The sequence below is a fragment of the Raphanus sativus genome, chromosome 2 (genome assembly GCF_000801105.2).
Source record: "Raphanus sativus cultivar WK10039 chromosome 2, ASM80110v3, whole genome shotgun sequence".
Lineage (NCBI taxonomy): Eukaryota > Viridiplantae > Streptophyta > Magnoliopsida > Brassicales > Brassicaceae > Raphanus > Raphanus sativus.
In genome coordinates, this window is record NC_079512.1 from 26,414,359 (window position 1) to 26,437,905 (window position 23,547).

The 23,547-nt window shown below is 38.9% G+C and overlaps 5 protein-coding genes across 7 annotated transcripts; 3 read left to right on the forward strand and 2 right to left on the reverse strand.

The window, feature by feature from the left end:
• Window positions 1-304: 304 nt before the first annotated feature.
• LOC108842892 (topless-related protein 4) lies at window positions 305-6,862 on the forward strand. 2 transcript variants are annotated; one of them, XM_018615938.2, is made up of 26 exons: window positions 305-486; window positions 711-792; window positions 901-1,080; window positions 1,182-1,295; window positions 1,398-1,556; window positions 1,650-1,845; window positions 1,930-2,062; window positions 2,281-2,393; window positions 2,479-2,647; window positions 2,751-2,860; window positions 2,936-3,005; window positions 3,141-3,214; window positions 3,329-3,424; window positions 3,504-3,599; window positions 3,802-3,929; window positions 4,013-4,247; window positions 4,330-4,473; window positions 4,541-4,627; window positions 4,710-4,856; window positions 4,980-5,090; window positions 5,187-5,369; window positions 5,582-5,710; window positions 5,808-5,903; window positions 5,982-6,170; window positions 6,258-6,424; window positions 6,519-6,862. In XM_018615938.2, the coding sequence occupies exons 2-26, from the start codon at window positions 713-715 to the stop codon at window positions 6,682-6,684; spliced, it is 3,372 nt and encodes a 1,123-aa protein (XP_018471440.1). In that variant the 5' UTR covers window positions 305-486; window positions 711-712; the 3' UTR covers window positions 6,685-6,862. The 2 variants fall into 2 exon arrangements, with proteins under 2 accessions (XP_018471440.1, XP_018471441.1); XM_018615939.2 differs by having other exon boundaries at window positions 307-486; window positions 2,284-2,393.
• Window positions 6,863-7,434: 572 nt separating this feature from the next.
• Window positions 7,435-10,513, forward strand: LOC108840841 (DEAD-box ATP-dependent RNA helicase 25-like). The gene is made up of 10 exons (XM_018613654.2): window positions 7,435-7,682; window positions 7,774-7,880; window positions 8,011-8,066; window positions 8,154-8,378; window positions 8,462-8,668; window positions 8,754-8,840; window positions 9,250-9,345; window positions 9,423-9,638; window positions 9,788-9,970; window positions 10,105-10,513. The coding sequence occupies exons 1-10, from the start codon at window positions 7,450-7,452 to the stop codon at window positions 10,351-10,353; spliced, it is 1,659 nt and encodes a 552-aa protein (XP_018469156.2). The 5' UTR covers window positions 7,435-7,449; the 3' UTR covers window positions 10,354-10,513.
• A 134-nt stretch (window positions 10,514-10,647) lies between these two features.
• On the reverse strand, window positions 10,648-15,603 carry LOC108815871 (translation factor GUF1 homolog, chloroplastic). The gene is made up of 22 exons (XM_018588396.2): window positions 15,313-15,603; window positions 15,034-15,210; window positions 14,867-14,953; window positions 14,621-14,677; window positions 14,385-14,450; window positions 14,043-14,105; window positions 13,762-13,806; window positions 13,569-13,669; window positions 13,358-13,454; window positions 13,110-13,181; window positions 12,867-13,021; window positions 12,725-12,782; window positions 12,569-12,649; window positions 12,402-12,488; window positions 12,223-12,294; window positions 12,006-12,140; window positions 11,840-11,913; window positions 11,543-11,630; window positions 11,330-11,407; window positions 11,068-11,143; window positions 10,927-10,967; window positions 10,648-10,844 (listed from the first exon to the last, which is right to left on the reverse strand). The coding sequence occupies exons 1-22, from the start codon at window positions 15,544-15,546 to the stop codon at window positions 10,749-10,751; spliced, it is 2,040 nt and encodes a 679-aa protein (XP_018443898.1). The 5' UTR covers window positions 15,547-15,603; the 3' UTR covers window positions 10,648-10,748.
• Window positions 15,604-16,713: 1,110 nt separating this feature from the next.
• LOC108842690 (protein PSK SIMULATOR 3) lies at window positions 16,714-20,237 on the forward strand. Of its 2 annotated transcripts, none has more exons than XM_057002807.1 (12): window positions 16,714-16,936; window positions 17,157-17,903; window positions 17,975-18,067; window positions 18,150-18,240; window positions 18,336-18,423; window positions 18,512-18,609; window positions 18,749-18,818; window positions 18,903-19,006; window positions 19,100-19,216; window positions 19,295-19,371; window positions 19,459-19,503; window positions 19,583-20,237. In XM_057002807.1, exons 2-12 carry the CDS (start codon window positions 17,302-17,304, stop codon window positions 20,115-20,117), a joined length of 1,920 nt encoding a protein of 639 aa, XP_056858787.1. In that variant the 5' UTR covers window positions 16,714-16,936; window positions 17,157-17,301; the 3' UTR covers window positions 20,118-20,237. The 2 variants fall into 2 exon arrangements, with proteins under 2 accessions (XP_056858787.1, XP_018471181.1); XM_018615679.2 differs by having other exon boundaries at window positions 16,715-16,936; window positions 18,336-18,429.
• Window positions 20,238-20,351: 114 nt separating this feature from the next.
• LOC108842691 (ATP synthase subunit beta-1, mitochondrial) lies at window positions 20,352-23,137 on the reverse strand. Its single transcript, XM_018615680.2, has 9 exons — window positions 22,611-23,137; window positions 22,333-22,408; window positions 22,159-22,247; window positions 21,954-22,071; window positions 21,766-21,869; window positions 21,508-21,666; window positions 21,187-21,411; window positions 20,773-21,084; window positions 20,352-20,698 (listed from the first exon to the last, which is right to left on the reverse strand). Exons 1-9 carry the CDS (start codon window positions 23,082-23,084, stop codon window positions 20,585-20,587), a joined length of 1,671 nt encoding a protein of 556 aa, XP_018471182.1. The 5' UTR covers window positions 23,085-23,137; the 3' UTR covers window positions 20,352-20,584.
• Window positions 23,138-23,547: the final 410 nt, after the last annotated feature.

The window sequence follows — 23,547 nt, forward strand, 5'->3', positions numbered from 1 at the left end:
TTTATGGGCTTATCCCAAATACTCTAGTTATTAATCAGGAAAGCAAATCTACCACCGCCATTAGGCCCATTACAGTTTCCTTTTTTATTTTTATTTTTTTACTTTTTGTCTTATTTTGTCGGCGTGCGATTACAACGATGGAGTTAGGTGATAAGGCCTTATACTTATCATATCCTTATACTGATATATAAGTAGGAGTACTTATCATACCCTGCTTATAGGTTTGTTCCACTGATGCTCGCATTGTCAGTTTCGAGAGTCTCTTCTACGATTCAAAATCCCTAATCTCCTTTTTATTTTTCTCTCTCTTTCCTTTCAACTTTTATATAATAAAATTTTCTTTTTCTCATCTCTCTATAAATATTAAATCGTCACCCACAAGTGCTCAAAAGCAAATCCTAGCCAAAAGGAAATAAAAAACGAAACCCTCTCTCTCTCTCGCCTTCCCAGATTCTTCGATCCGCGACGGAAACCTATAATCCACAGGTTACTCCTCCTTTGACTAATCTTCTTCACCCTTGCTCTCCTCTCTCGGATTTATTATTATCATCATCATGTTGTTTGTTTCCTTAGGTTTTACGACTTAATCAGCGAATGTTTTTCTTTTATTTTCAATTAATTAAGGGTTTTTTTTTCTGTCGGAAGATTTGGTTTGTGCAGATCTCATTTAATGCATGTGTATTGATCTCGTTTTTTTTTTGTGCTTGCAGTAATGTCTTCTCTCAGCAGGGAGCTCGTGTTCCTGATTCTCCAATTTCTCGATGAAGAGAAATACAAAGACACTGTTCACAGGTGAAATAATCCAAATTGGGAATTGAGAAGAAGAAACTAATTTCAATTTAATTAATCAATGATTTTTTTTATTGAATGTTTTTTTTTTTAAATAATAAAACAACACAGATTGGAATTGGAGTCTGGTTTTTACTTCAACATGCGTTACTTTGAAGAGCTGGTGACGAATGGAGAGTGGGACGAAGTGGAGAAGTATCTCTCTGGTTTCTCCAAGCTTGAGGACAACCGATACTCCATGAAGATCTTCTTTGAGATCCGCAAGCAAAAGTATCTCGAAGCTTTAGATAAGTAAGTAAGCTCTTTTGAGTTTATGTTGTTAGCTCCTATAAGCTATATGTGGGTTTTGTGTGTGTATGTGTGTCTCACTACTTTTTTTTTTTAATTCCCAGGCGTGATCGTGCGAAAGCTGTTGACATTTTAGTCAAGGATCTCAAGGTGTTTGCAGGTTTTAATGAAGATCTCTTCAAGGAAATCACCTTGCTTTTGACGTTGGATGACTTTAGGTTCCTCACAGCTTTTGACCCTTGCACATTTTTGTATGCTTTGTATACATTATATTATTGAGATTTTTAATCATTTATTTGTAACGCCAATTTTTTTTTCAGGGCCAATGAGCAGCTCTCCAAGTATGGGGATACAAAGTCTGCAAGGGGTGTGATGTTTGGTGAGTTGAAGAAGCTGATAGAGGCTAATCCTCTTTTCCGGGACAAGCTTCAGTTTCCTGTGTTGAAAAGCTCGAGGTTGCGGACTTTAATTAACCAAAGGTGCTTGGACATGTTCTGTTTTTGAGTCTTTTTTTTTTTTCTGTTGTGTAATTGCATTTGTATAAATTACTAAAATTTGGGATTTTCTTGTAGTTTAAACTGGCAGCATCAGCTATGTAAGAACCCTAGGCCAAATCCTGACATCAGATCACTCTTTCTGGACCACACCTGCAACCAACCGAACCAACCGAATGGTGCTCGAGCTGCGTCGCCTGGCACAAATCATTTAATGGGTGGTGGTGGTGGTGTTCCTAAGATTGCAGGGTTTCATCCATTATCAGCTCACGGTGTAAGTGCTGAATGATTAATTATTTTGTCATTAACGGATATTGGTTTTCTCTATGCTGATATGTTACCACGTGTTTTTGGACAGCTGTTTCAGCCTGCACCAGGCCCAGGTGGACTTCCGGCGAATCTTTCTGGATGGATGGCTAACCCTTCTGTCGTGCCTCATCCTTCTGCTGCACCTTCAGGTCCTATTGGCCTGGGTTCTCCAAACAACGCAGGTTGTCTATTTATTGTGAATGCTTTGTGTTATATTTTTAATGTTGTCATCGCTTCCATTCATGAGAACAATATAGGATACTTGATAAGTGATTATGGAAAAATAATGAGAAATAGACCTGCCAGCCAATGCTATATTATCTTAGTATTCTTACTTTTATCACAAAATTTTAAATCCATTCATTTTAACAATTTTATTTGACTTGAAACACTGTCTTAGTAGCTATCTTGAAGCGCCCTCAGACTCCTTCAGGTCCTACTCCAATGGAATATCAAACTGCTGATTCTAACCATGTTCCGAAGAGGTCAAGGCCATATGGAACCTCAGAGGAGGTACTCATCGATAACTAATCTATCTGTTAAGTATATGAGAGATAGCTTTCTGTTAATTTCCAGTGGTTTTTAATGTTTTTTTTAGGGGGGTAATATTCCAGTAAATATCTTGCCAGTTACATATACTGGCCATCCCCATGGACATAATACATTATCACCTGATGACTTGCCCAAGTTAGTTGTTACAACTCTTGCTCATGGTTCACCTGTCATGAGCATGGACTTCCATCCTATTCAGCAAATTTTGCTATTGGGTATGTCCTATGAAGCCATACGTGCAGATTCTGTATTGCCATATCTTGCTTTTTATTTTATTTAACCGATTAAGGGTGTTGAGAATATATGTTATCATGTCAGTTGGTACAATTGGTGGTGATGTTTTCCTGTGGGACTTGGGTGCTCGTCAAAGGATTACGGAGAAGGGTTTTGATGTCTGGAAGCTTGATGCGTGCACGAAAGATTTGCAGGTTTGTCTCTCATCCTTTTGGTATTTTCCACACTGTCTAGGAAGAAGTGCTTTAATGCTTTTGAATCGTGGACAGGAATCTTTGAACGCTGATGCGACGGCAGCAGTAAATCATGTGGCATGGAGTCCTGATGGAACTCTCTTTGGTATGTCAACTGTTCTCCAGCAATTAATGTTCTCTAAGAGCAGTGGATAAATTTGTGATTAAATTGTAAAGATTATTCACAGAATAGAAACAGTCTCTAAACATGGGAAACCTGCACATTGTTTTCATATTTCAGGCGTGGCATACTCAAAAAGCATTGTGCATATCTATTCCTTTCATGGGGGCAGTGACGTGCGAAATCATCTGGAGGTTCGTTTTTCCAATTATTCCTTTCATTCATGTCAGCACGGTGGTTGCTACTATTAGCTGTCTGTATCTTCAACATAACTTTACAATTTTGTTTTCTCTTTCCTCTGATTGCAGATTGAAGCCCACACAGGAAATGTTAGCCATCTTGCCTTTTCATATCCTAACAAACAACTATCTGTTGTTACTTGTGGCGATGACAGAATCATTAAGGTTTGTCTTTTTGACTATCTATGTTCTATTGGCACGTTGATGGTTGGGCATGACTTACATGAACTAAAATTATCCAAAGGTTTGGGATGCTGTTACCGGCGATAGACGGTTTACTTTTGAGGGTCACGAAGCTCCTGTGTTCTCTGTTTGTCCTCACTACAAGGAAAATATTCAGGTAACAAGTGTTTTTCTTTTTGTTGTTGTTGTAACTTACAATCAGTCTTGTATGGTTGCTATGTTTCATTTTTCTGTCATGACATCAAATACCCTTGGATATAATTGTCGCCTGACTGAATGTGGTGTGTATAGATTTTACTTTTTGGACTAGAAGCCCCTATGAGATAATTTTTCACTAATGCATTCTCGATCCTATACAGTTTGTCTTCTCAACAGCAACTGATGGAAAAATAAAAGCTTGGTTGTATGACAATGTGGGTTCAAGAGTTGACTATGATGCACCTGGCCATTCTTCCACAAAAATGGCATACAGCAGCGATGGAACAAGGTTCATATAACTTTCTCTAATTCTTAAAATATTGACTGGTATCTTATACTTTGGAATCTAAGTAATTGAGTAATATGCAACAGGTTGTTTTCATGTGGTACGAACAAAGAAGGAGAGTCATTTTTAGTTGAGTGGAATGAAAGTGAGGGGTCCATAAAAAGAACATATCTCGGCCTGGGACAACGGGCTTCAGGGATTGTGCAATTTGACACAACCAGGAATAGATTCTTAGCTGCTGGTGATGAGTCGACTATCAAAATCTGGGACATGGACAACACAAATCCTTTGACAACTATTCATGCAGATGGTGGCCTACCGGTAATAATACTCGATGATCGTTGCCTCTTACTATTTCTACTACTTCTCTTGTAGCAGCTAATTGGTCGTTGAAAACCTGCAGGCTTCTCCTTGTGTAAGATTTAATAGGGAAGGAATACTGTTAGCTGTCTCAACCAATGACAATGGTGTTAGAATTCTCGCGACTGATGATGGAATTAGGTTGCTGAGAACAGCAGAAAATCGCTCGTTTACCCCCATAATGAAGGTATATTTTCTTGGATATTATCTCTGTAGACTTTATAGGCATTTTGTTTATACAATCTGGTGTGCAGGTTCCTCCAGGTGGTGGTTTTGGTTCTTCAAGTGCCAATCCAGGAATAACTATGCAAGATCGAGCTAACTCTTTTGCAGCTATGGAGGTAAATCGAAGTCTGAATTTGGATGGTATCCTTGTAGTCTTCTGAATATTTAGTGTATGACTAAGCAATGTAATTTATTCAGAACAATGAAGTGCGAACACTAGTGGATGGGAAGCCCAGAATCGCTGATGATTTAGGTGAAAGATCTAGAGCCTGTAAAGTTACAGAGATTACAGAGCCATCTCAGTGCTGCTCCTTGAGGCTCGCCGACAATGTGCCAGTGACGAAGGTAATATATTATGCTTCTATCCGCAGGCTAATGCTATCTTCACATAACGAAATGGTCAACATTTACAGTTAAAAAGTAATAATCTTGTTACGTGACTTATGTTTTCTGTGGTGGGAGTCTCAGGTTTCCAGATTAATTTACACAAATTCTGGATCTGGAGTATTGGCCTTGGCATCTAATGCAGTGCACAAGCTGTGGAAATGGCAGAAAAGCGATCACAATCTGGCTGGAAAGGTCTCCCTTCCTCCTTGACTTAGTTTCCGTGTTCATTTGTTGTTTATGGCTAATGATCACTTCTCAAACTATGGCCTTTCATTTACTTTCTTCTAGGCAACGGCTAATGCACAACCAGTATTATGGCAACCTGCAAGTGGGATTATGTTGATGACCAATGAGACAAGTGATACAAACCCTGAAGATGCTATTCCCTGTTTTGCCCTGTCAAAGAATGACTCCTACGTTATGTCAGCGTCAGGAGGGAAAATCTCTTTGTTCAACATGATGACATTCAAGGTGAGTAACCGTATTTTCCTTTTAAAATTTTCACTCAGCCTTAGAGGAGACAAATCTTTGTTTTACCAGCAATGGCATTTTCGAAAAAGTTCAGAGAGATTTCTTTTGTTATGAAATCTAAAATCACCACCGTAGCGTTCTGATAGTTTGTAATTATTAAAGATAGATTGAAAAAAGTTTCATACTCTAATGATTTATAATCTAACCTATAGACTATGACGACGTTCATGCCTCCACCGCCTGCAGCAACATTCCTTGCGTTTCATCCTTTGGACAATAATATCATTGCCATTGGCATGGAGGACTCATCTATCCAGATCTACAACGTTCGTACTGACGAGGTATTATCTGGAATGAAATTTACGAGATAGTTACTTTTGGGTGGTGTAAGTGATGAACTTACAATAATGACGAGTTGCATGCTTTTTTATGCTATAGGTGAAAACCAAGTTGAATGGTCATCAAAACAGGATAACAGGTCTTGCTTTCTCACAGGCTCTGAACATTCTTGTTTCATCGGGTGCTGATTCACAGGTAAAGAGTAATTGTGTTGCGCATTGAGAAGTTAGGTAAACTGTAATAACTTGCTTACATTTTGGGGTCTGTCTGTAGTTGTGCGTTTGGAGCATGGATGGATGGGAGAAGCAAAGTAGCAAGTATTTGCAAGTTCAACATGGAAGATCACTGCCGGCGGTTTCAGATACCCGCGTGCAGTTCCATCTGGATCAGATTCATCTGTTGGTCGTCCACGAGACTCAAATAGCCATTTATGATGCTCAAAAACTGGATTGGTGGATGCAGGTAAATTAATTAATGAAAACTTAGAATGAAAAACTAGCGTGTATTGCAAGCATATTAATTTTAATGATCTGGCTATCAATGAAACAGTGGGTACGAAAGGAAGCGACAGGTCCAATCACGTCAGCTACATATTCATGTGATAGCCAGTCAATCTTTGTGAGCTTTGAGAATGGTAGCGTCGATGTCCTCACTGCTTCAAATCTGAGATTGAGATGTCGGATTAACCCAACTGCTTACTTGCCTCCGAACCCAAGGTGAGTATTGTTATCTTCGTTTTAGTTCAATTACATAACTAATAACTTGTGAGGTGTTTGATGAAACATGTTTGTTTGTGGTTTTTGCTTGCAGCTCGAGGGTATATCCGTTAGTAATAGCAGCTCATCCATCGGAGACTAACCAGTTTGCAGTAGGGCTTAATAATGGAGCTGTCCATGTGGTTGAACCATCGGAAACAGAAGGCAAATGGGGAACCTCACCTCCACTCGAGAATGGAGCACCACCACCTGACAACTAACCTTTGCAGCCGCCCTTTTTATCGCATTTTCTTTTTAAAACAGTTTACATCATTGACTTGGAAGTTTTGTAGCCTTGCTTGGTATAGTAGGCGTTTTCTCTTTTGATTTTTACTCAAAAAGATCAAAATTCTCAAACTTAAACTCTTTTTTTTTGGGTAAGAGATCAATTTGGTATTATTGAATATAAAATACAAACCCAAAAGTAAAAGTAAATTTTTATAAGCACGCATCAAAGTATACCGAGTCCACATAAGTTAGCTACACAGAGGGGACTGTGCAACCAGGTGATGCTGTCGTGGCGCTGCTTCGGTTATTTAGATCTGTGTGGTGAAGTAAGAGTTCAAAGCTTGCTTTAAAAATCTCAAATCATGGCTCCTACATGATTGTTGGTAACCATGGCTGAGAGTTACTTTCGTTGCAAGAAATAAAGAAAACAGTGTAAACTTTAAGTTTGAATGAAAGATGTGTTCCAAAAAAAAAGTGCTTAAAACCATTTCAAACCAAATGTTAGGAACTACATGCCGCGTTGTTTATTTGTGACAAAACTGCATGCCGTTCTTTCAAAGAAATGTGGGCCAACTTTTTCAGTAACTTATATTACCTCCCCCACCCCACCCCACCCCCCCCCCCCCATTAAAAAGCCTTATTTTCTATTTTTTTCGTACAAAACCTTATAAAACCCTAATTACCGACCCCGCGGAAACAACTCGGTTGTTACAGCCTTGTAGGTTACGGTAAGAGCCTGAAGCTCCTCTATCGTTTCCATGAATTCCGATGGATCCAACTCCGGTGGGAAGAGACGAGAGAATCGTGCAAAGATTGTGAAGAAGCTCGCGAGTGGTGAAGATGACTCGAGAAACAACAAGGCTTCAAAGAGAAGAAGAGAAGGCAAAGCTACTGATGATGATAGTGAGCCTCCTGTTAAGAAAGTAGCTTCTACAGAGACAACAAGGATTGAACAAGTCAAAACATCAGATTCTTACTTGTCTAAGACAAGGTATATTGTTTTTTTTTTTTTTTGTGAATAATTGACTCTTTCTACTTGAGAGCTTTGTAATAGTCTTTATGGTTTCTTACATGTTTTACAGATTTGATCAGTTCCCACTGTCTCCCTTATCTCTAAAAGCAATTGAGGATGCTGGATTTAAGACAATGACTTTTGTGCAAGAGGCTACTCTTCCTATCATTCTCAAAGGTGAACACTTTATCTCATTGGACTTGCTTATAAGGCAGAAACATAACACACACCATGATTGGTTGAAGCTTGGTTGTTTTTATTTTTTTAGTTCTTCTAATGTTTCTTATTTGACTTATTGGTTTTCCAGGTAAAGATGTCTTAGCTAAGGCCAAAACAGGCACTGGGAAAACAGTTGCATATTTGGTGAGACATTTCTACCCCTCTAGGTTCATGGATATATACATGGATGTTCAGTTAGGAGTTTGATTGTTTTTTTCTGTTTTATCAAAGCTTCCATCAATAGAAGCTGTTATTAAATCTCCTCCTGTAAGCGGGGATACTAGGCGACCCCAAATTATTGTGCTTGTGGTATGTCCTACTCGGGAACTTGCTTGTCAAGCTGCTGCAGAAGCAAAGACCCTGCTCAAGTATCACTCATCTATTGGTGTTGATGTTGTGATTGGAGGTACAAAGCTTCGAGCTGAGCAAAGGCGTATGGCAAAACGTCCTTGCCGGGTAAAGAAATTTCCATTGGAGCAATATCTCTCTCTATATATATATATTCTTTTAATAAATCACATTATTTGAAACATTATCAGATTCTTGTGGCTACACCTGGAAGGCTAATAGACCATATTGACAACACTAATGGATTTGCATCAAGGTTGAGAGGTGTAAAAGTCCTTGTGCTTGATGAAGCTGATCATCTCTTGGACATGGGTTTCCGAAGTGATATTGAGAGGATAATCACCCGTGTTCCTAAGAAGAGACAAACATTTTTGTTTTCTGCCACGGTACCTGAAGAGGTAAGCTTCTTCGTTTGCTTGCACAATAAGGCTCTCACTTTTGGGTTGGCATCTTAAGTTATGTTTTCTTTTTTCGGGTGTCAAGGTCCGCCAAATATGCCATGTCGCTTTGAAACAAGATCATGAGTTCGTCAATTGTGTTCAAGAGGGTAGTGATGAGACACATCAAGAGGTAAAAGTTTGCTCTTTAGGCTCATATGTAGGTTTGTGGGTTCGGATAGTTCAGGTCTAGTTCGACCAAAATCTCACTGAATTGAATCGAAACGAGTTAGGTTCGGTATTCGGGTAGTTTGGTTTAATTTTTTATCTAAACTAACCAATTTTTTTTGGTTTCGTTCATATCTTGGCTAAAATTCGGTTGCCGGATTATTTTGGCTTGTTCTCAAAATTTTGGTTAATTGGTTCAAAATTTGGTTAATCATTTTTCTTTTTGAAAAACTGAACCGAAACCCAAAGTTTTCTATGAACCTGTCAAATTGAACCGAACTAACCGAAATTTCAGTTCGGTTTGGTTATAAACCGCGGGCCTATTCATATGAATGGATGTTATAGGTTTCTCATGTCTGTTTTACACGTCCCAGGTCACACAAATGTATATGATAGCATCACTGGATAGACATTTCTCGCTCATATACATGCTCCTTAAAAGACACATTGCAGATAATGTGGACTATAAGGTAAACTTGTTAATTCCTCTAGTGAAATTTGAGACACGAATGTATTTCTGAACTAACACAACTCGTTGTTGTTGCAGGTAATTATTTTCTGCACAGCTGCCATGGTTACAAGATTGGTGGCTAATTTGCTTGATCAGCTAAGCCTGAACGTCAGAGAGATCCATTCTAGAAAACCGCAGGGTTACAGAACCAGAGTTTCTGATGAGTTTCGCAAATCCAAGAATATTATCCTTGTTACATCTGATTTATCTGCTCGTGGTGTTGATTACCCTGATGTGTCACTAATAGTACAGGTAAATCTGATACCACTCCCACATGGGCTGTGGTGGCCAATAATTAATAGTACCAAATATAGTCCCATTTGTCCCACTCACAAGCTAGCTTTTGTGTGGGCTCTACCTTTACTGAAGTTATTATTGTGTACATAATGTTGCTTTTGCAGATGGGATTACCATCAGACAGGAAACAATACATACATAGACTTGGCAGAACCGGGCGGGAAGGTAAGGAAGGGGAAGGTGTACTTTTGTTAGCACCTTGGGAAGAGTACTTTCTTTCATCTGTTAAAGACTTGCCCATCACCAAGTCTTCTTTGCCTCCGGTAAACCCTAAGGAAGTGAAAAAGGTAAATCATGAATTTGTTACTCTGACTGAGCTTTGGCAATCCTTACTATAGTACAAACCGTTTTTGAAGTCAAAAGCTAAAGACTGTTCTATAGTATGTGACTCTAGCTGATGGGTTGTTTTTATTACATTCAGGTGAAGAAGGCGCTTAGCCAAGTGGATATGACGATCAAGGAGGCAGCGTATCAGGCTTGGTTGGGTTACTACAAATGTCAGGAGAAAATTGCAAGAGACACGACTAGACTGGTGGAGTTGGCCAATGAGTTCAGTCGCAGTATGGGACTCAGCATCCCTCCCGCTATCCCTGCAAACGTTCTTGACAAGATGGGTCTCAAAGACGTTCCTGGTCTTAGAGCAGCTCCTGGTTTTGACGAGAACAAATAAATAAGAAACTATCGTTCTAGATATGGATCTTTTCTCAATAGCATGTTTTGTTGCAAAACTTTTTTTTCTTTTGATGCATGTGTGATCTTTTCTTAATAGTATGTTATGTTTCAAAAGTTGTTATTGGGTCGTTGTTTTCCGGCGAAAAAAGAAAAAAGATACTCTGTGTCTGGTTTCTGTTAATTATGATTTAAATAAAAAGAAGATCAATACATCTGAAGAGGTGTTCATGTTGTCAAAAGCCTTTGCCCACTTATGTCGGACCAATTTCAGGAATACATACAGAGAACATGGTTAGTTGAAAGCAAGCAAGATTGCATTAGGTGTGAAAATAGTTTATTACAAAAGGGATCAAATGAAATATATAATGTAATAGATATTTTGATCGAGTGGTGTTACAAAACCTCCTTTTCAAGTTTGAGAACGGCCATGAAAGCTTCTTGAGGTACATCAACTCTACCAATGGCTTTCATTCTCTTCTTACCTGCCGCCTGTTTTGCACCATTCACATCAAAGTATTATAAAAAATAGAAGTTAAAAAAAAAATCATTTATCCCTTAAGACGAAAAGTACCTGTTTCTTAAGAAGCTTCTTCTTCCGAGATATATCTCCACCTGAATGAATAATAGTAACAAGATCAGAGATGGCTTTGTGGGAACAACACACTGTTACACACATGAAAGGATGCAGGTAAGCAAGGAAATGTGTACTTACCGTAACATTTGGCCAAAACATCCTTTCTGATTGCTGAGAGAGCTTCACTAGCAATCACTTTTGATCCTATACAAGCCTGCACATATATGTTCATGTCAAAACAGCTTCCATGGTTTGTATATTCTAGGGGGCATCTTTAGATAACAACAATCAGGATCAGTTTAAGTCTAAGATCCAATCCAACTCTCCAAGCATCCATAGAAACTATTATTTATTCAGCAGCGAAATAAAATGATTTATAAAAGCTTAAATGATTAAATACCTGGATGGGCACTTTAAACATTTGTCTCGGAATAAGCTCTTTGAGTTTTTGAGTCAAAGCTCTTCCAACAGAATATGCCTGCAAGCATAGTTCAAAATGATTGTGAGGACAAGACTCTTTAATAACTCTATGCTAAACACTGGGAGATGTTCTAATTCTCAATAGTAAGCGTATTAATGCTAAGTTCACAATTAGTAAGGTTTTATAACCAACCTTGTCTCTGTGTACAATGGTTGACAAAGGTTCCACCAATTCAGCATTAATCAGAATATCGAGTTTTATCAGATCGCTTTCTCTGTACCTGCAAACGTGTTATAATAGAGATGTTAAGAAATACATAGAAAAGCGAAAGGGAAACATAGATCTGCTAAAGTTTTTACATCATTCATTACATTTAATTACTAAGAAGATGATACAATTTTGGAGAGGCCATTAAGTTAAACTAAAACTGAAGACATTCATCACTAAGTAAGAGATGATTTATTGAATAAGAAAGTTAGTGGAACTAACCCAATAACTGAGTATTCCATGCTAGCATATCCCTTGGTTCTGGACTTTAATTGATCAAAGAAATCTCCCACCATCTGCAAATAACGAGAAGATCAGTTTACATAATCAAGAGGGACATACCTAACCTTTCATTGGGATTACAACAGTGCAAAAGCCAAAACCTCACCTCTGCAAGAGGTAACTCATAGAGGAGAGAAGCTCTGTTCTCAGCTATATATTTCATTTCTTTGAATTCCCCTCTCCTATCTTGAGCGAGCTCCATAAGCGCGCCAATGTAGTCTTTCGGTGTAAGCAACTCAATCTGTATGCAGTAAGTATATGTACTTCAAATAAACGTTGTCTTATGACAATATCAGCAAATATTATGCGGTAGAAAAAGTAACCTTAACGTATGGTTCTTCGACTGATTTCCTTAGCCCAGGTTGTGGAAGGAGAGATGGGTTTGAGCACATAGTCTGCAGAAACATCAATTTCAAATGGTAGTAAGGCTCTAGATATCAAGAAAAGATGTAATTTCCAGAGAAGAACAATGTTAAAAAGTGTAGGATCAATAGGAAATTACAGTATCACCATTTACAGTGTGCACTTTATATACAACACTTGGAGCAGTGGTAATGAGATTTAAGTTGTATTCTCTCTCTAGCCTTTCCTGCAAAGAAGATGAACTAGAGCATAAGTATAAGTGTAGCAAATAATCAAACAAAAACAAGATGAGCAAACATGTCTGACCTGCACAATTTCCATGTGGAGAAGACCCAAGAAACCGCACCTAAAGCCAAAACCCATGGCACTTGAAGTCTCAGGCTCAAACTGCAGGATAACAACCAAGTTGAGAATATCAATAATAAGTTCTTATTTTCGATAGGTTCCCTTTGCTAATAATACCTTCAGAGCGGCATCATTGAGTTGCAGTTTTTCCAACGCATCTCGAAGATCAGGAAATCTGTCATCAGACGACACTTTTTTTTAAAAAAAAACACATAAATAAAATAAAAAGTCAGAAAAAGAAAAAATGAAAAATAAGTACTGGTCAGCGTCAACTGGGAACAGGCCACAGAACACCATAGGGGTAGCTTCCTCGTAACCGGGTAAGGAGCTTTCTGCCTTTCTGCTAAAATTTGTTATTGTATCTCCTACCCTGGCATCTGCAACCGATCTTATAGAAGCAGAAATGTACCCCACCTGTAGTTAATATTCAAGAACACTGGCATCACTGGAAAGTAAAGTGAAACAAAGAAAAAAAATATTATGTTCAAAAAGAGTACACTACCTCACCAGCATATAACTCATCCACTTGAATTTGATTTGGAGATAGAACGCCGATTTCATCTGCGAAATAGTCCTGGAATTTGATGCAACATTTGAGAAACATGAGATACTAATGAACACACAAGAAAGATAGGCGTTCTCAGTGATTGCAAATGGAAAGCTATCTTAACCAAATGGAAAGACATCCAGACCAGAGTAGTAGAGAGAGAGAGAGAGAGAAAAGTAAAAAAAAAAGAAGAAGTAAGAAACCTTTCCGCTTGCCATGAATAGAATCCTGTCGCCTTTCTTCACTTTCCCATCGATGACTCGGAAGTATACAATGACACCACGATATGCATCATAATAACTGTGGACACGTGTATTGTTGTGGAAGACAAAAAAAAGTGAATACTTCACGCTCATTATATCACACTACAACTTAGACTCTATGCTTTTGCCTTGATAATGACAAAGTGCAAACCTGTCAAAAATTAAGGCTCTGAAGGGTTTTTCTGCAGTTTCGGGAGGTGGAGGTATCCTTTCAACAATTGCATTCAATATCTCCGTTATACCAATTCCCTCCTGTATCAATCAATCAAATATGTAGATGGAGAGTTAGACGTCTTTTAGTCTTTTATGTGGCAGAATACCAAAATGATTTTTAAAATTCTAACCTTTGCCGAGCAGAGTATTGCTTTGCTACAGTCTAACCCAATAACCTACACAAACAATCGGCAAAGAATAAAAAAAGAAAGCAAAGTTAAAAGGCATAACGTGAGTACAATGAAAATCTAAGACAATGTCTAACAGAAGCTAGAACCTAGTTATATGTACTGATAACATTTTGACAACAGTAACATAAAAGACTGAGAAGAGGAATACTATTCATATTATAACTGGCTGCACTGCATGATTGTTATTACCAAACATCATAACCATGAAGAGAACCACTAACCTCCTCAATCTCCCTGAGAACTTGCTCTGGCTCAGCGCCTGGAAGGTCAATCTTATTCACAACCTGCAAGAAGAAGTAGAACCCGTTTGCTTAAACTCTGGTTAACAGACCAAATTGTTGGACAGGATAGAAAAGAAAAGAAAAATAAAACACCTTGCATTATTGTTTCCTGAATTGTTATAAATCAGATTCAAGAAATAACCAACCCTTAAATGATATCATCTTTATATCCTAGACTAGCTATTCTTTTAATGATATAGATTAAGTACTACATACATTAAAATAGCCTTAAAGAAGAGAATATAAACGCCAATAAAAGATGAAGCACGAAACCATACTTACAGGAATGATTTCGAGGTTGTTTTCTAGAGCCAAATAAACGTTGGCCAGTGTTTGCGCTTCCACACCCTAAACCACATGTTAAGGGGAAGTACTTAAGAAAGTTGTTTACTAATGTAACAGGTCATAGAAAAAGACTAGTAGCAAATCCACCAAGCGCAAAACAGCTAAAGCAACACAGGTATCAGGTTTCCACACCGTGCTAGAAAAAGTATGTCACTGAAAAAAGAAGTAATCACCTGGGATGCATCCACAACAAGAAGAGCACCCTCACATGCGGCAAGAGATCGAGAAACCTATTAACAGAAGAAAAATTAAACAACTGTATTCTTCATCAACGCAACAATCCACTGCTTTTAGGTGATAAAGGATCCCAAGTAACTTCTCACAGATGACAAAACTGAACTTAAACCTCAAAGGTATCCCATAGATAACAAAGTCTATTGTTGGAAAGAACAAATGGATTAGAAGATTTTTGAAGGTACCTCGTAAGAGAAATCAACATGGCCTGGAGTATCAATCAAGTTGAGACAATACGGTGTATCCTCATAAACATAACGCATTCGAGCTGCCTGCACCAAACATACATCAGAAATTTACAAAGTTAGAAGCTTTGTTACTTGTGCAAAGAAACTAAACTAAATCAAAGAACCTGGAGCTTGATGGTGATGCCTCGTTCACGTTCCAAATCCATGTTATCAAGAAACTGCTCCTTCATATCTCTGTTCTGAACAGTACCAGTCACCTGAAGCAACTTATCCGCCAACGTCGACTTCCCATGATCAATATGTGCTATTATACTAAAGTTCCTTATCTTCGATATCGGTACCTGCAAATTTTCCAACAAAAAAAATAATAAAAATCCGATTTTTAAATCCAAATCCCTCCTAATTTGCCACAGATAGACGCAGAGAGAGGTTCATTATCTGACCTTCAAAAGACGGTCTTGGCCAGAACGGGCGGCTAGTTTGGAGTTAGAGTCAGAGAGGTTGCTCTGACTCTGAGGCTGAGTTCCGGCTGTGGCCTGGCAGAGTATCTGTAGCCTCCGGTTAGAGTGGCGAGGGAAGGTAGAGACGGGAAAGGAAGAGAGACGTCGGAGAGAAGAAGGAGTTGGGGATAAGAAGAAGGTTGGAGGAGATAAGTCCATAGCATAAGCCATGGCCATGGGCAACTGTGTGTCACTCTTCGGACCTCTTCTTATGGTTTTGAGTGAAAAAGTCTTTTTTTTTTCTTTGGTCTTAAAAGGATTCTGAACCACACGATATCCGGATCAGAACGGACGAACCGACCCGAGGCAGACCAACAGCACGACCCGTGTGAGCTAGGCTGTTCAGTTTTCAGCTTCGTTTAGGTTTGGTTTTGATATTTTGGTTTATTATAATATACCAACAATTCGGTTATTTATAAAATTTAGTTTGATTTCAGTTTACCTATTTTTATTTCGGTTTGGTTCAAATAAATTTTTTTGACAATTCTCTCAATTAACCATTTTCAAGTTTTTGTCACAAAAACAACTCAAAAATAAAATGATCAAAACAGTATTTTTTTATTTTGAAAAATTTAATATATTTATTATTTTTAAAATTTAAAACTTTATCTCCAAAACTCACCATTTAATTATATATTCTAAGTATATATTAGTTAATCGAATAGATATAAAAATATTTTTTATTCTTTAATAAATTCTCTTTTTGGTCATTTTTAATAGCTATTTTTGTAAAAATAAAGTAAAAAGGATTTTCCAAGGAAATTTCTTTAAATTTATTAACTAGTATCTTATTAATTTCTGTTTCAACTTAGTTTCTGTTTTTTTAATAAGAAAAATAGGCTCAGAAATCCAAAAATTCGAACTGGACACAGAAAATTGAATGTTCCTACACATAAAGAAAAATAAATAAATAAAGTTTTTTTTTTGTTGGTTCAAACTTGTTGTGCTATGAATGATTCTTCTGATTCAAGACTGTTGTTGAACCAATGATCAAGCACTCTGGCAATAATATGAGACTTTTTATTCAGTAATGAGTTGATTAATGTTTTTAATCATTATCATAGAGGGATCTTCACATGCCTCAAGACTTAGTTTAATTATATTCTTTTGAAAAGAAAAGTCTAAACCTTTCCGCAGTTTTGGGGTTTCTCCTTCTTCGTAGAAGAAGTAAGAAGAGTGAGAAAAAGACAAAGATTCGGTTTTTACTTAAGACATGGTAATTGACCAAAAACCATTACCGCATGTGAGACTGTCTTTTCCTTTTTAACTTGGAGATTAAAGAAAGAAAAAGTTTTTGACTTTTCTTCGTTATCAAGCTGCTTGGCTTCAATTAAATGGTGGTCCAATCGTTCTGGTGTTGAATGAATCCCTTTTTATTTTTTTTTTGTTTTTCTTTTGAGTTTCTTCATTCATACTACTACTACTCTCTCGGGGGCCCTTGACTTTTTTCTTCTTTTTAACATTTATTCTTCTCGTGTTTGCTTTTGTCTTTCTTTTTGGTCCTTTCACTGTTTCTCTGTCGTGAATCCCAAGCTCGCGCAACCTTTGACGTCTTTTCCTCTTCTGGGTAAGTTCCTCTTCATCTGCTAAAAAAATCGATTTCTCTGAGAGAGAGAGGCTTGCACAGTGTTTGACCTAAAGGTGTGAAACGGCTTTGGCATCTGTTACCATTGTCCCAAAGGCGATTGTAATGTCTGTTACAGTTTAGGACACGATTTTTGTCTTTGGAAGATTTAGTTTCCTTTGATCTGACTTTTTCCTTTTACTACTTGTCCTTTCTCTGATAGGATTATTACTTTACCCTCGCTCGTGTTCTTGGATCAAAGTCTCGAGATTTTTTTTTCTTTAAAACTGGTTCTCAAACTCGGTGGGCATGATCTTTCCGACAGCTTTACCTTGAGGTCTGTCTTTTTTTATCTGGAGGAGTTAGTTATGGGGAGTTTTTGCTCCAAGAGCCTCGGAATCAACTTCGGCAGTGAGTATTCAGGTTCAAGCGTGGCTGATGATGCCCGAGAACCCGAGTTTGCCTACCAACAACAACAACAACCAATGGGTCCTCCCGGTACAAGACAGTCTATGGTTAAAGACTCTGCTAAAGAACAGCCAATACAGCTGAAAGATATGTTCTCTTTCCGAGAAAGAGAAGCCGAAGATGATACCTACGATGGGATTCCAAGGTTACCATCTCAGAAACTCCGGCCTGCGAAATCCACTCAAACCGCTGTCTCCAAGGTTACGGAAGTAGGCAGGGCGGGGTTAGGTAAAGCGAAGGATGTTTTGGATACTCTCGGGAGTAGCATGACTGATCTCAGCAGCGGCGGTTTCACTTCCGGAGTTGCGACCAAAGGCAATGAGCTTGGGATCTTAGCCTTTGAGGTAGCCAACACTATCGTCAAAAGCTATAATCTCATTGGATCGCTTACTAAGGAGAGCATCACGCACTTGAGAGAAACTGTTCTTTGTTCCGAAGGTGTTCAGAATCTTGTCTCGAATGATTTTGATGAACTCATGAGAGTCGTTGCTGCTGATAAGAGGTGGAGACTGATTCCTTTGTTAGCTCTTTTGAGAAACGTTGCAAGATAGTTAACTTTGTTAATATCTGCAGGCAGGAGCTGCAAGTTTTCTCTGGAGAAGTGGTTCGGTTTGGTAACCGATCTAAAGACTTCCAGTGGCATAATCTACAGCGCTACTTTGACAAGTAACATTTTGCAGAATCTCTGTGAATAAGATTATGTTCATCTTTGTAGTTGTTTAATTGTTATTTTTGTTTTTGTTCTTAGGATCATCAAAGAGTTAACTCCTCAAAGGCAGTTGAATGAAGACGCTGTCTTAGTTGTTGACCAGCTGATGGCTCTAGTGCAGTATACTTCTGTGAGTGAATATTTTCTAAAACTAGAAACTCTAAAATCATATAGAGTTCTTCTTGTTGCATAGATGTGTGTTAACTTTCTCCTCTATTGGTTCAGGAACTGTACCAAGAACTCCAAGTGTTGGATAAATTGGAGAAAGACTATGAGCAAAAGCGCCGAGAAGAAGAGAACTCAGCTAGCAGCAGTAAGGGTAAACTGTCAAAAAACTACTTTGCCTTGTCTGCTTTATTAGATTTTGAAACATCGATTTGGTACCTCTCTTTGAAACGTAGGTGATGGCCTTGCAATCCTAAAAACGGAGCTCAAGTCCCAGAGAAAGGTAGTGAAAAGCTTAAAGAAAAAGTCCTTGTGGTCTAGAGGTCATGAAGAGGTACTACTGCTTCTTTGTCATATAAAATTGCATTTCACAAGCCAAAACTAGCTCTCTTGGTAGAAGAAAAAAAATCTTGCAGAAACTGAAATTAGATTATTGTGATAGTGTTGATCTTAACGGCTAATTTGAATTACAGGTGATGGAGAAGCTAGTAGACATTGTTCATTTCTTGTTGCTAGAGATTCATAATATCTTTGGTGGTGCTGGTATGTAAGTTCCTCCTTTTATGTACTTTCCACCATGTGCTACTTAGAATTTATCTAAGCTTTTGAATGTTCTCTTATGCTCAGATGATCAACCAGGGAAGAAAGGAGCAACAGATCATGATAGAAGATTGGGACCTGCTGGTCTTGCTTTACATTATGCAAATATAATTATGCAGATTGATACACTTGTGAGTGCTCAAAACATATATAGCATTGCTTCATTTAATTGGTTCTAAGTGTTTTCTCCCCATATCTAATGTGTGTGTTTGATGTGTATACAGGTCGCTCGTTCAAGCTCTATAACTTCAAATGCAAGGGATTCTCTATACCAAAGCTTGCCACCTGGTATAAAACTGGCTCTTCGTTCCAAGATCAAGTCCTTCAATGTCGATAAAGAGGTAATCTCTTCTTGTTTACACTCTCTGATCCACAAAGATGAAGAAAGAAGGTGGTATAATTTATGTTTCTCCTTACAGCTTTCGGTTACACAAATTAAAGACGAGATGGAGAGGACACTGAATTGGCTTGTCCCTATTGCAGCCAACACAACCAAGTAAGAAACCTGAGCCTTCCTTCATTACCCTGACTTAATATTTTATTTTATTTTATGGCTAAAGATTGTTGAGTGGGTTCATTGCAGAGCTCATCATGGTTTTGGTTGGGTTGGAGAATGGGCAAATACAGGGTGAGTAGTGAATGAAATGAGACTTGTGGCTACTCTGCTTGCATGTTTTTCAATGGTTTTGTTGTTGTTGATCTTTCAGGACTGACTTCACTAGTGGTGGAGATATACTACGCATCGAAACACTCTATCACGCTAGTAAAGAAAAAACAGAGATCTACATTCTTGGACAGATCATTTGGTTACAACATTTGGTTACAAAAGTAAAGAGTGAAGCTCGAGGAGGCCCTAGGCTTTCTTCTATCAAGTCTCCATTCACTTCTGCAAACCAGCAATTGGCATCTGAACCACTCAGCAGTGTCCCGTTAGTAACAGATGAGGAACAAAAGATGTTACAAGAAGCAAGCAAAAGTAAGAAGAGGACTCCATGTGTTAGCAAGAGCCATGATTTTGATTCCGAGTACTCGCGTGTGAGGAAGTGTGACCCTTTGAGCAAAAGCAGTGACTATATGCGTGGAGTGAGAAGAAGCAAATCAGCTGCTGTGAAGAGGTTTTCTTCTGGTTTTCCACTTCTTGATTTTGTTATCGATAAGGAAAAAGCGTTGGATGTTATTGATCGTGTTGATGTGCCGAGAGATTACAGAGCATTGTTGAAAGAAGGTAGCTTAAGCTTCTAATGGAGAGTGGTTGGCTTCTGGTTCATGTGTTTGGTTGTATATAAAAAAGCATAAGAGAATGCTATGGCAGAAGCTGTTAGTGTGATACGTTGTTAGATCGTTTACAATATTTCAATTCAATATAGTGTTACACTTTTCAGAAAGTTTCAAATAACGATGATGATTAGTTGCATTGCAACCATTCTCTGAACACAGTAAGAGAATAACATCAGGTAACCAGTCATACATTTGCAATTAGAATCTGTAAGACTTGAAACATTTATTTCAACAAGAAAGGAGGCAAAAAACCAAAAATTTGAGTAAACAGTGAATAAATATGTTCAGCATCATCTCGCAGCTCTCTCATACAAATGATGTGAATAGCAATGCATTGGCAGCACCGCCTAAAACATTTGTTTTTTTTTTTCGTTATTGTCAACAAAAGAAGTAAATGAACGGAACTCATCCGAAAGAGAGGTATAACGCCCTTAAGCTGCTGCCTCCTTGGAGATCTTCTCTGCTTTAGCAACCACCTCATCGATGCCACCAACCATGTAAAAGGATTGTTCAGGAAGATCATCGTACTTACCATCGAGCAAACCCTGCAACAGTTGACAGTTCAAATGAGTTCAGATATAGCAAACAATCATGGAATAAAGAAGAAAGTTATATGTACCTGGAAACTGTTGATGTTTTCCTTAAGGTCAACGTATTTGCCAGGGGCACCCGTGAAGATCTCAGCAACATGGAATGGCTGACTCAAGAATCTCTGAATCTTACGGGCACGTGCAACAGTCAGCTTGTCATCTTCACTTAGCTCATCCATTCCCAAAATGGCAATAATATCTTGCAAGTTCTTGTAGTTCTGTAGCACTTTCTGCACACCACGAGCAGTGTTGTAGTGTTCCTCACCCAGAATGTGAGGTGAGAGCATACGGGATGTTGAGTCCAGAGGATCCACAGCAGGATAGATACCCAGCTCAGAAATCTTCACAAGGGAAAGAGAAAAGTATCAAGATATCATCTTAGTAAGCAAAAGGATTACACAAAATATGTTTAAAAGAAGCATCAGAAGGAGACAAGTACACACCTGTCTAGAAAGCACGGTTGTGGCGTCTAAATGAGCAAAGGTTGTGGCAGGAGCAGGATCCGTCAAATCATCAGCAGGGACATAGATGGCTTGGACAGAAGTGATAGAACCTTTCTTGGTGGTGGTGATTCGCTCTTGAAGAGCACCAAGATCGGAAGCAAGAGTTGGCTGGTAACCCACAGCAGATGGGATACGACCAAGCAAAGCAGACACTTCAGAGTTAGCCTACACAGGAGAGTAGAAATCAGTTAAGTTCACAACTCTCTCTATCAATGTATGGCACACAGGTTCTTGATAGATAACACAAACAATATAGCTCACCTGAGTGAAACGGAAAATATTGTCAATGAAAAGCAACACATCTTGACCCTCGGCATCACGGAAATACTCAGCAACGGTCAGACCAGTAAGTCCAACACGGGCACGGGCACCCGGGGGCTCGTTCATTTGTCCATAGACGAGAGCACATTTACTCTCAGACTGTTAGAAAGGAAGACAAAGAGAAGTTAGCAATAAAGATCAACGAAATGACGTTTGCAGGAGAAGGAAAGGTAAGATTAAACAAAATCATTTGAAAACCTGCTTCTCGCCTAGCTTGATAACACCACTCTCAATCATCTCTCTGTACAAGTCATTGCCTTCACGGGTTCTTTCTCCCACACCAGCAAACACGGAGAAACCACCTGTTCATCCGAAGAAGCCAGTTAACAAACTAAACCTGGAGCACCATCGTGCAAACTACTCAGGAAAACTCTGAGAAAACACACCATGAGCTTTGGCGACATTGTTAATAAGTTCCATAATGAGCACAGTTTTCCCGACACCAGCACCACCAAAGAGTCCAATCTTTCCTCCTCTTTGGTAAGGAGCAAGCAGATCAACAACCTGGGACGAAAGAAACAAATGTTAGCTCGGAACATGAACTACCACACGTGTATGTAACCTACGCTGAGCTAGAGACCAGAATCTAACCTTAATACCAGTAGCAAGGATCTCTTGCCCAGTGGCTAGATCAACCAAAGCTGGAGCATCTCTGTGAATAGGTAGGTAGTGCTCGGTCTCTGAAAAACAGTAAAGAACACATTGTCATGACAGGTTCGCAGAAACTAAGACACTATTGATCAAAGGTATCTTTAAAACACTTACTAATCTCGCCTCTCTCATCAATCGGTTCTCCAAGAACATTCATAATACGTCCAAGAGTAGCTCTTCCAACAGGGACCTTAAAAAGTGAGAACAAATAAATGATCAGACATCCACATTCACCAAAAATGATTCGAACACTGAGTTCCTTCCTTGTAAAAGAATATCCTTTTGAAGGAAAAAGTGAAACTTGACAAAGTCAACAATGAATAAAAGCAATCACGAGATCTAGACCTAGTAATGTCAACACAATCCGATCTATACAACGGAACACTACTTACAGTGATTGGAGCGCCAGTGTTGAGGACGCGCCTCCCACGAACGAGACCCTCGGTACCATCCATAGCAATGGTCCTGACCACATTCTGACCCAAGTGATGAGACACCTCAAGCACCAACCTCGTGGGATGATCCTGCACCTCGAGCGACGTCATGATCGGAGGCAACCCTTCCTGATCTTCGAATCTCACATCCACGATAGCACCGATGACCTGGCAAACCTTCCCGATCGCACCTTTTCCACCGTAATCGTAAGTCTTCTTCGCCTCATCCTTAGCTGGAGCAGACGACGGCGCGGCCGAATTAGCCGGCGAAGAGGTCGAATACTCGGCGACGCGTCCGAGGAGGTCGCCGAAAGGAGCTGCGCGGCGGGCTGGCGAAGGAGACGGGAGCCTAGGGTTACGGCTCCCGAATTTGGCAGCAGATCTGCCGGAGGATGAACGGAGAAGCGTCGATAAGACTCTCCGAGACGCCATTACTGTCTTGTTGTTGTGAATGAGGAAATGCTAGGGTAAGTAAGTACAGAACCTGAATCTGTAAGATCGAGTGGTTCTGTTGTAAGAAACTTACAAGGTTTTTTGGGCTTCGCTAATGGGCTTATTTAGGCCTAAATAAAATGCATTCTTTGATCATGCCAACCACATATATACAACAAAAAGTGTTTAGTTTGTGTGTTACTCATGTTATCAAAAACACGAGGCCTCCGCGTTCGAATACCTGTTTGAGTGTTCGGAACGGGTATTTTGGATCTTCGGATATTTTGATATAGAGATATATAGAATCCGTGTAGGTATTTCTGTATTTCGCGTCGGGTGCTGATATTTTTAGTTCGGATTCGGTTATTTTGGATCGGGTTCGGATATTTAGTTAAAAGAAAAAAAATCATTTTAAAGTTTTTTGTATTTAAAAATATAGATTTCACTTAACTAATTTTCTATT

What these genes read in the sequence shown, in the direction of transcription:
- LOC108842892 (XM_018615938.2), top strand. Translation starts at nt 713, where the DNA reads ATGTCTTCTCTCAGCAGGGAGCTCGTGTTCCTGATTCTCCAATTTCTC. An exon ending in GGGTTCTCCAAACAACGCAG is followed by an intron (nt 2,063 to 2,280) that starts GTTGTCTATTTA and finishes ACACTGTCTTAG; the next exon opens with TAGCTATCTTGAAGCGCCCT. An exon ending in CGTGCACGAAAGATTTGCAG is followed by an intron (nt 2,861 to 2,935) that starts GTTTGTCTCTCA and finishes AATCGTGGACAG; the next exon opens with GAATCTTTGAACGCTGATGC.
- LOC108840841 (XM_018613654.2), top strand. Translation starts at nt 7,450, where the DNA reads ATGAATTCCGATGGATCCAACTCCGGTGGGAAGAGACGAGAGAATCGT. An exon ending in TGGCAAAACGTCCTTGCCGG is followed by an intron (nt 8,379 to 8,461) that starts GTAAAGAAATTT and finishes AAACATTATCAG; the next exon opens with ATTCTTGTGGCTACACCTGG. An exon ending in GTGATGAGACACATCAAGAG is followed by an intron (nt 8,841 to 9,249) that starts GTAAAAGTTTGC and finishes TACACGTCCCAG; the next exon opens with GTCACACAAATGTATATGAT.
- LOC108815871 (XM_018588396.2), bottom strand. Translation starts at nt 15,546, where the DNA reads ATGGCCATGGCTTATGCTATGGACTTATCTCCTCCAACCTTCTTCTTA. An exon ending in TTCTCAGGGAGATTGAGGAG is followed by an intron (nt 13,807 to 14,042) that starts GTTAGTGGTTCT and finishes TTGTTTGTGTAG; the next exon opens with GTTATTGGGTTAGACTGTAG. An exon ending in ATGGAATACTCAGTTATTGG is followed by an intron (nt 11,631 to 11,839) that starts GTTAGTTCCACT and finishes ACACGTTTGCAG; the next exon opens with GTACAGAGAAAGCGATCTGA.
- LOC108842690 (XM_018615679.2), top strand. Translation starts at nt 17,302, where the DNA reads ATGGGGAGTTTTTGCTCCAAGAGCCTCGGAATCAACTTCGGCAGTGAG. An exon ending in CTCAGCTAGCAGCAGTAAGG is followed by an intron (nt 18,430 to 18,511) that starts GTAAACTGTCAA and finishes TTTGAAACGTAG; the next exon opens with GTGATGGCCTTGCAATCCTA. An exon ending in TAATATCTTTGGTGGTGCTG is followed by an intron (nt 18,819 to 18,902) that starts GTATGTAAGTTC and finishes TCTTATGCTCAG; the next exon opens with ATGATCAACCAGGGAAGAAA.
- LOC108842691 (XM_018615680.2), bottom strand. Translation starts at nt 23,084, where the DNA reads ATGGCGTCTCGGAGAGTCTTATCGACGCTTCTCCGTTCATCCTCCGGC. An exon ending in TCAAGCTAGGCGAGAAGCAG is followed by an intron (nt 21,667 to 21,765) that starts GTTTTCAAATGA and finishes CCTTTCTAACAG; the next exon opens with TCTGAGAGTAAATGTGCTCT. An exon ending in CAACCGTGCTTTCTAGACAG is followed by an intron (nt 21,085 to 21,186) that starts GTGTGTACTTGT and finishes TCCCTTGTGAAG; the next exon opens with ATTTCTGAGCTGGGTATCTA.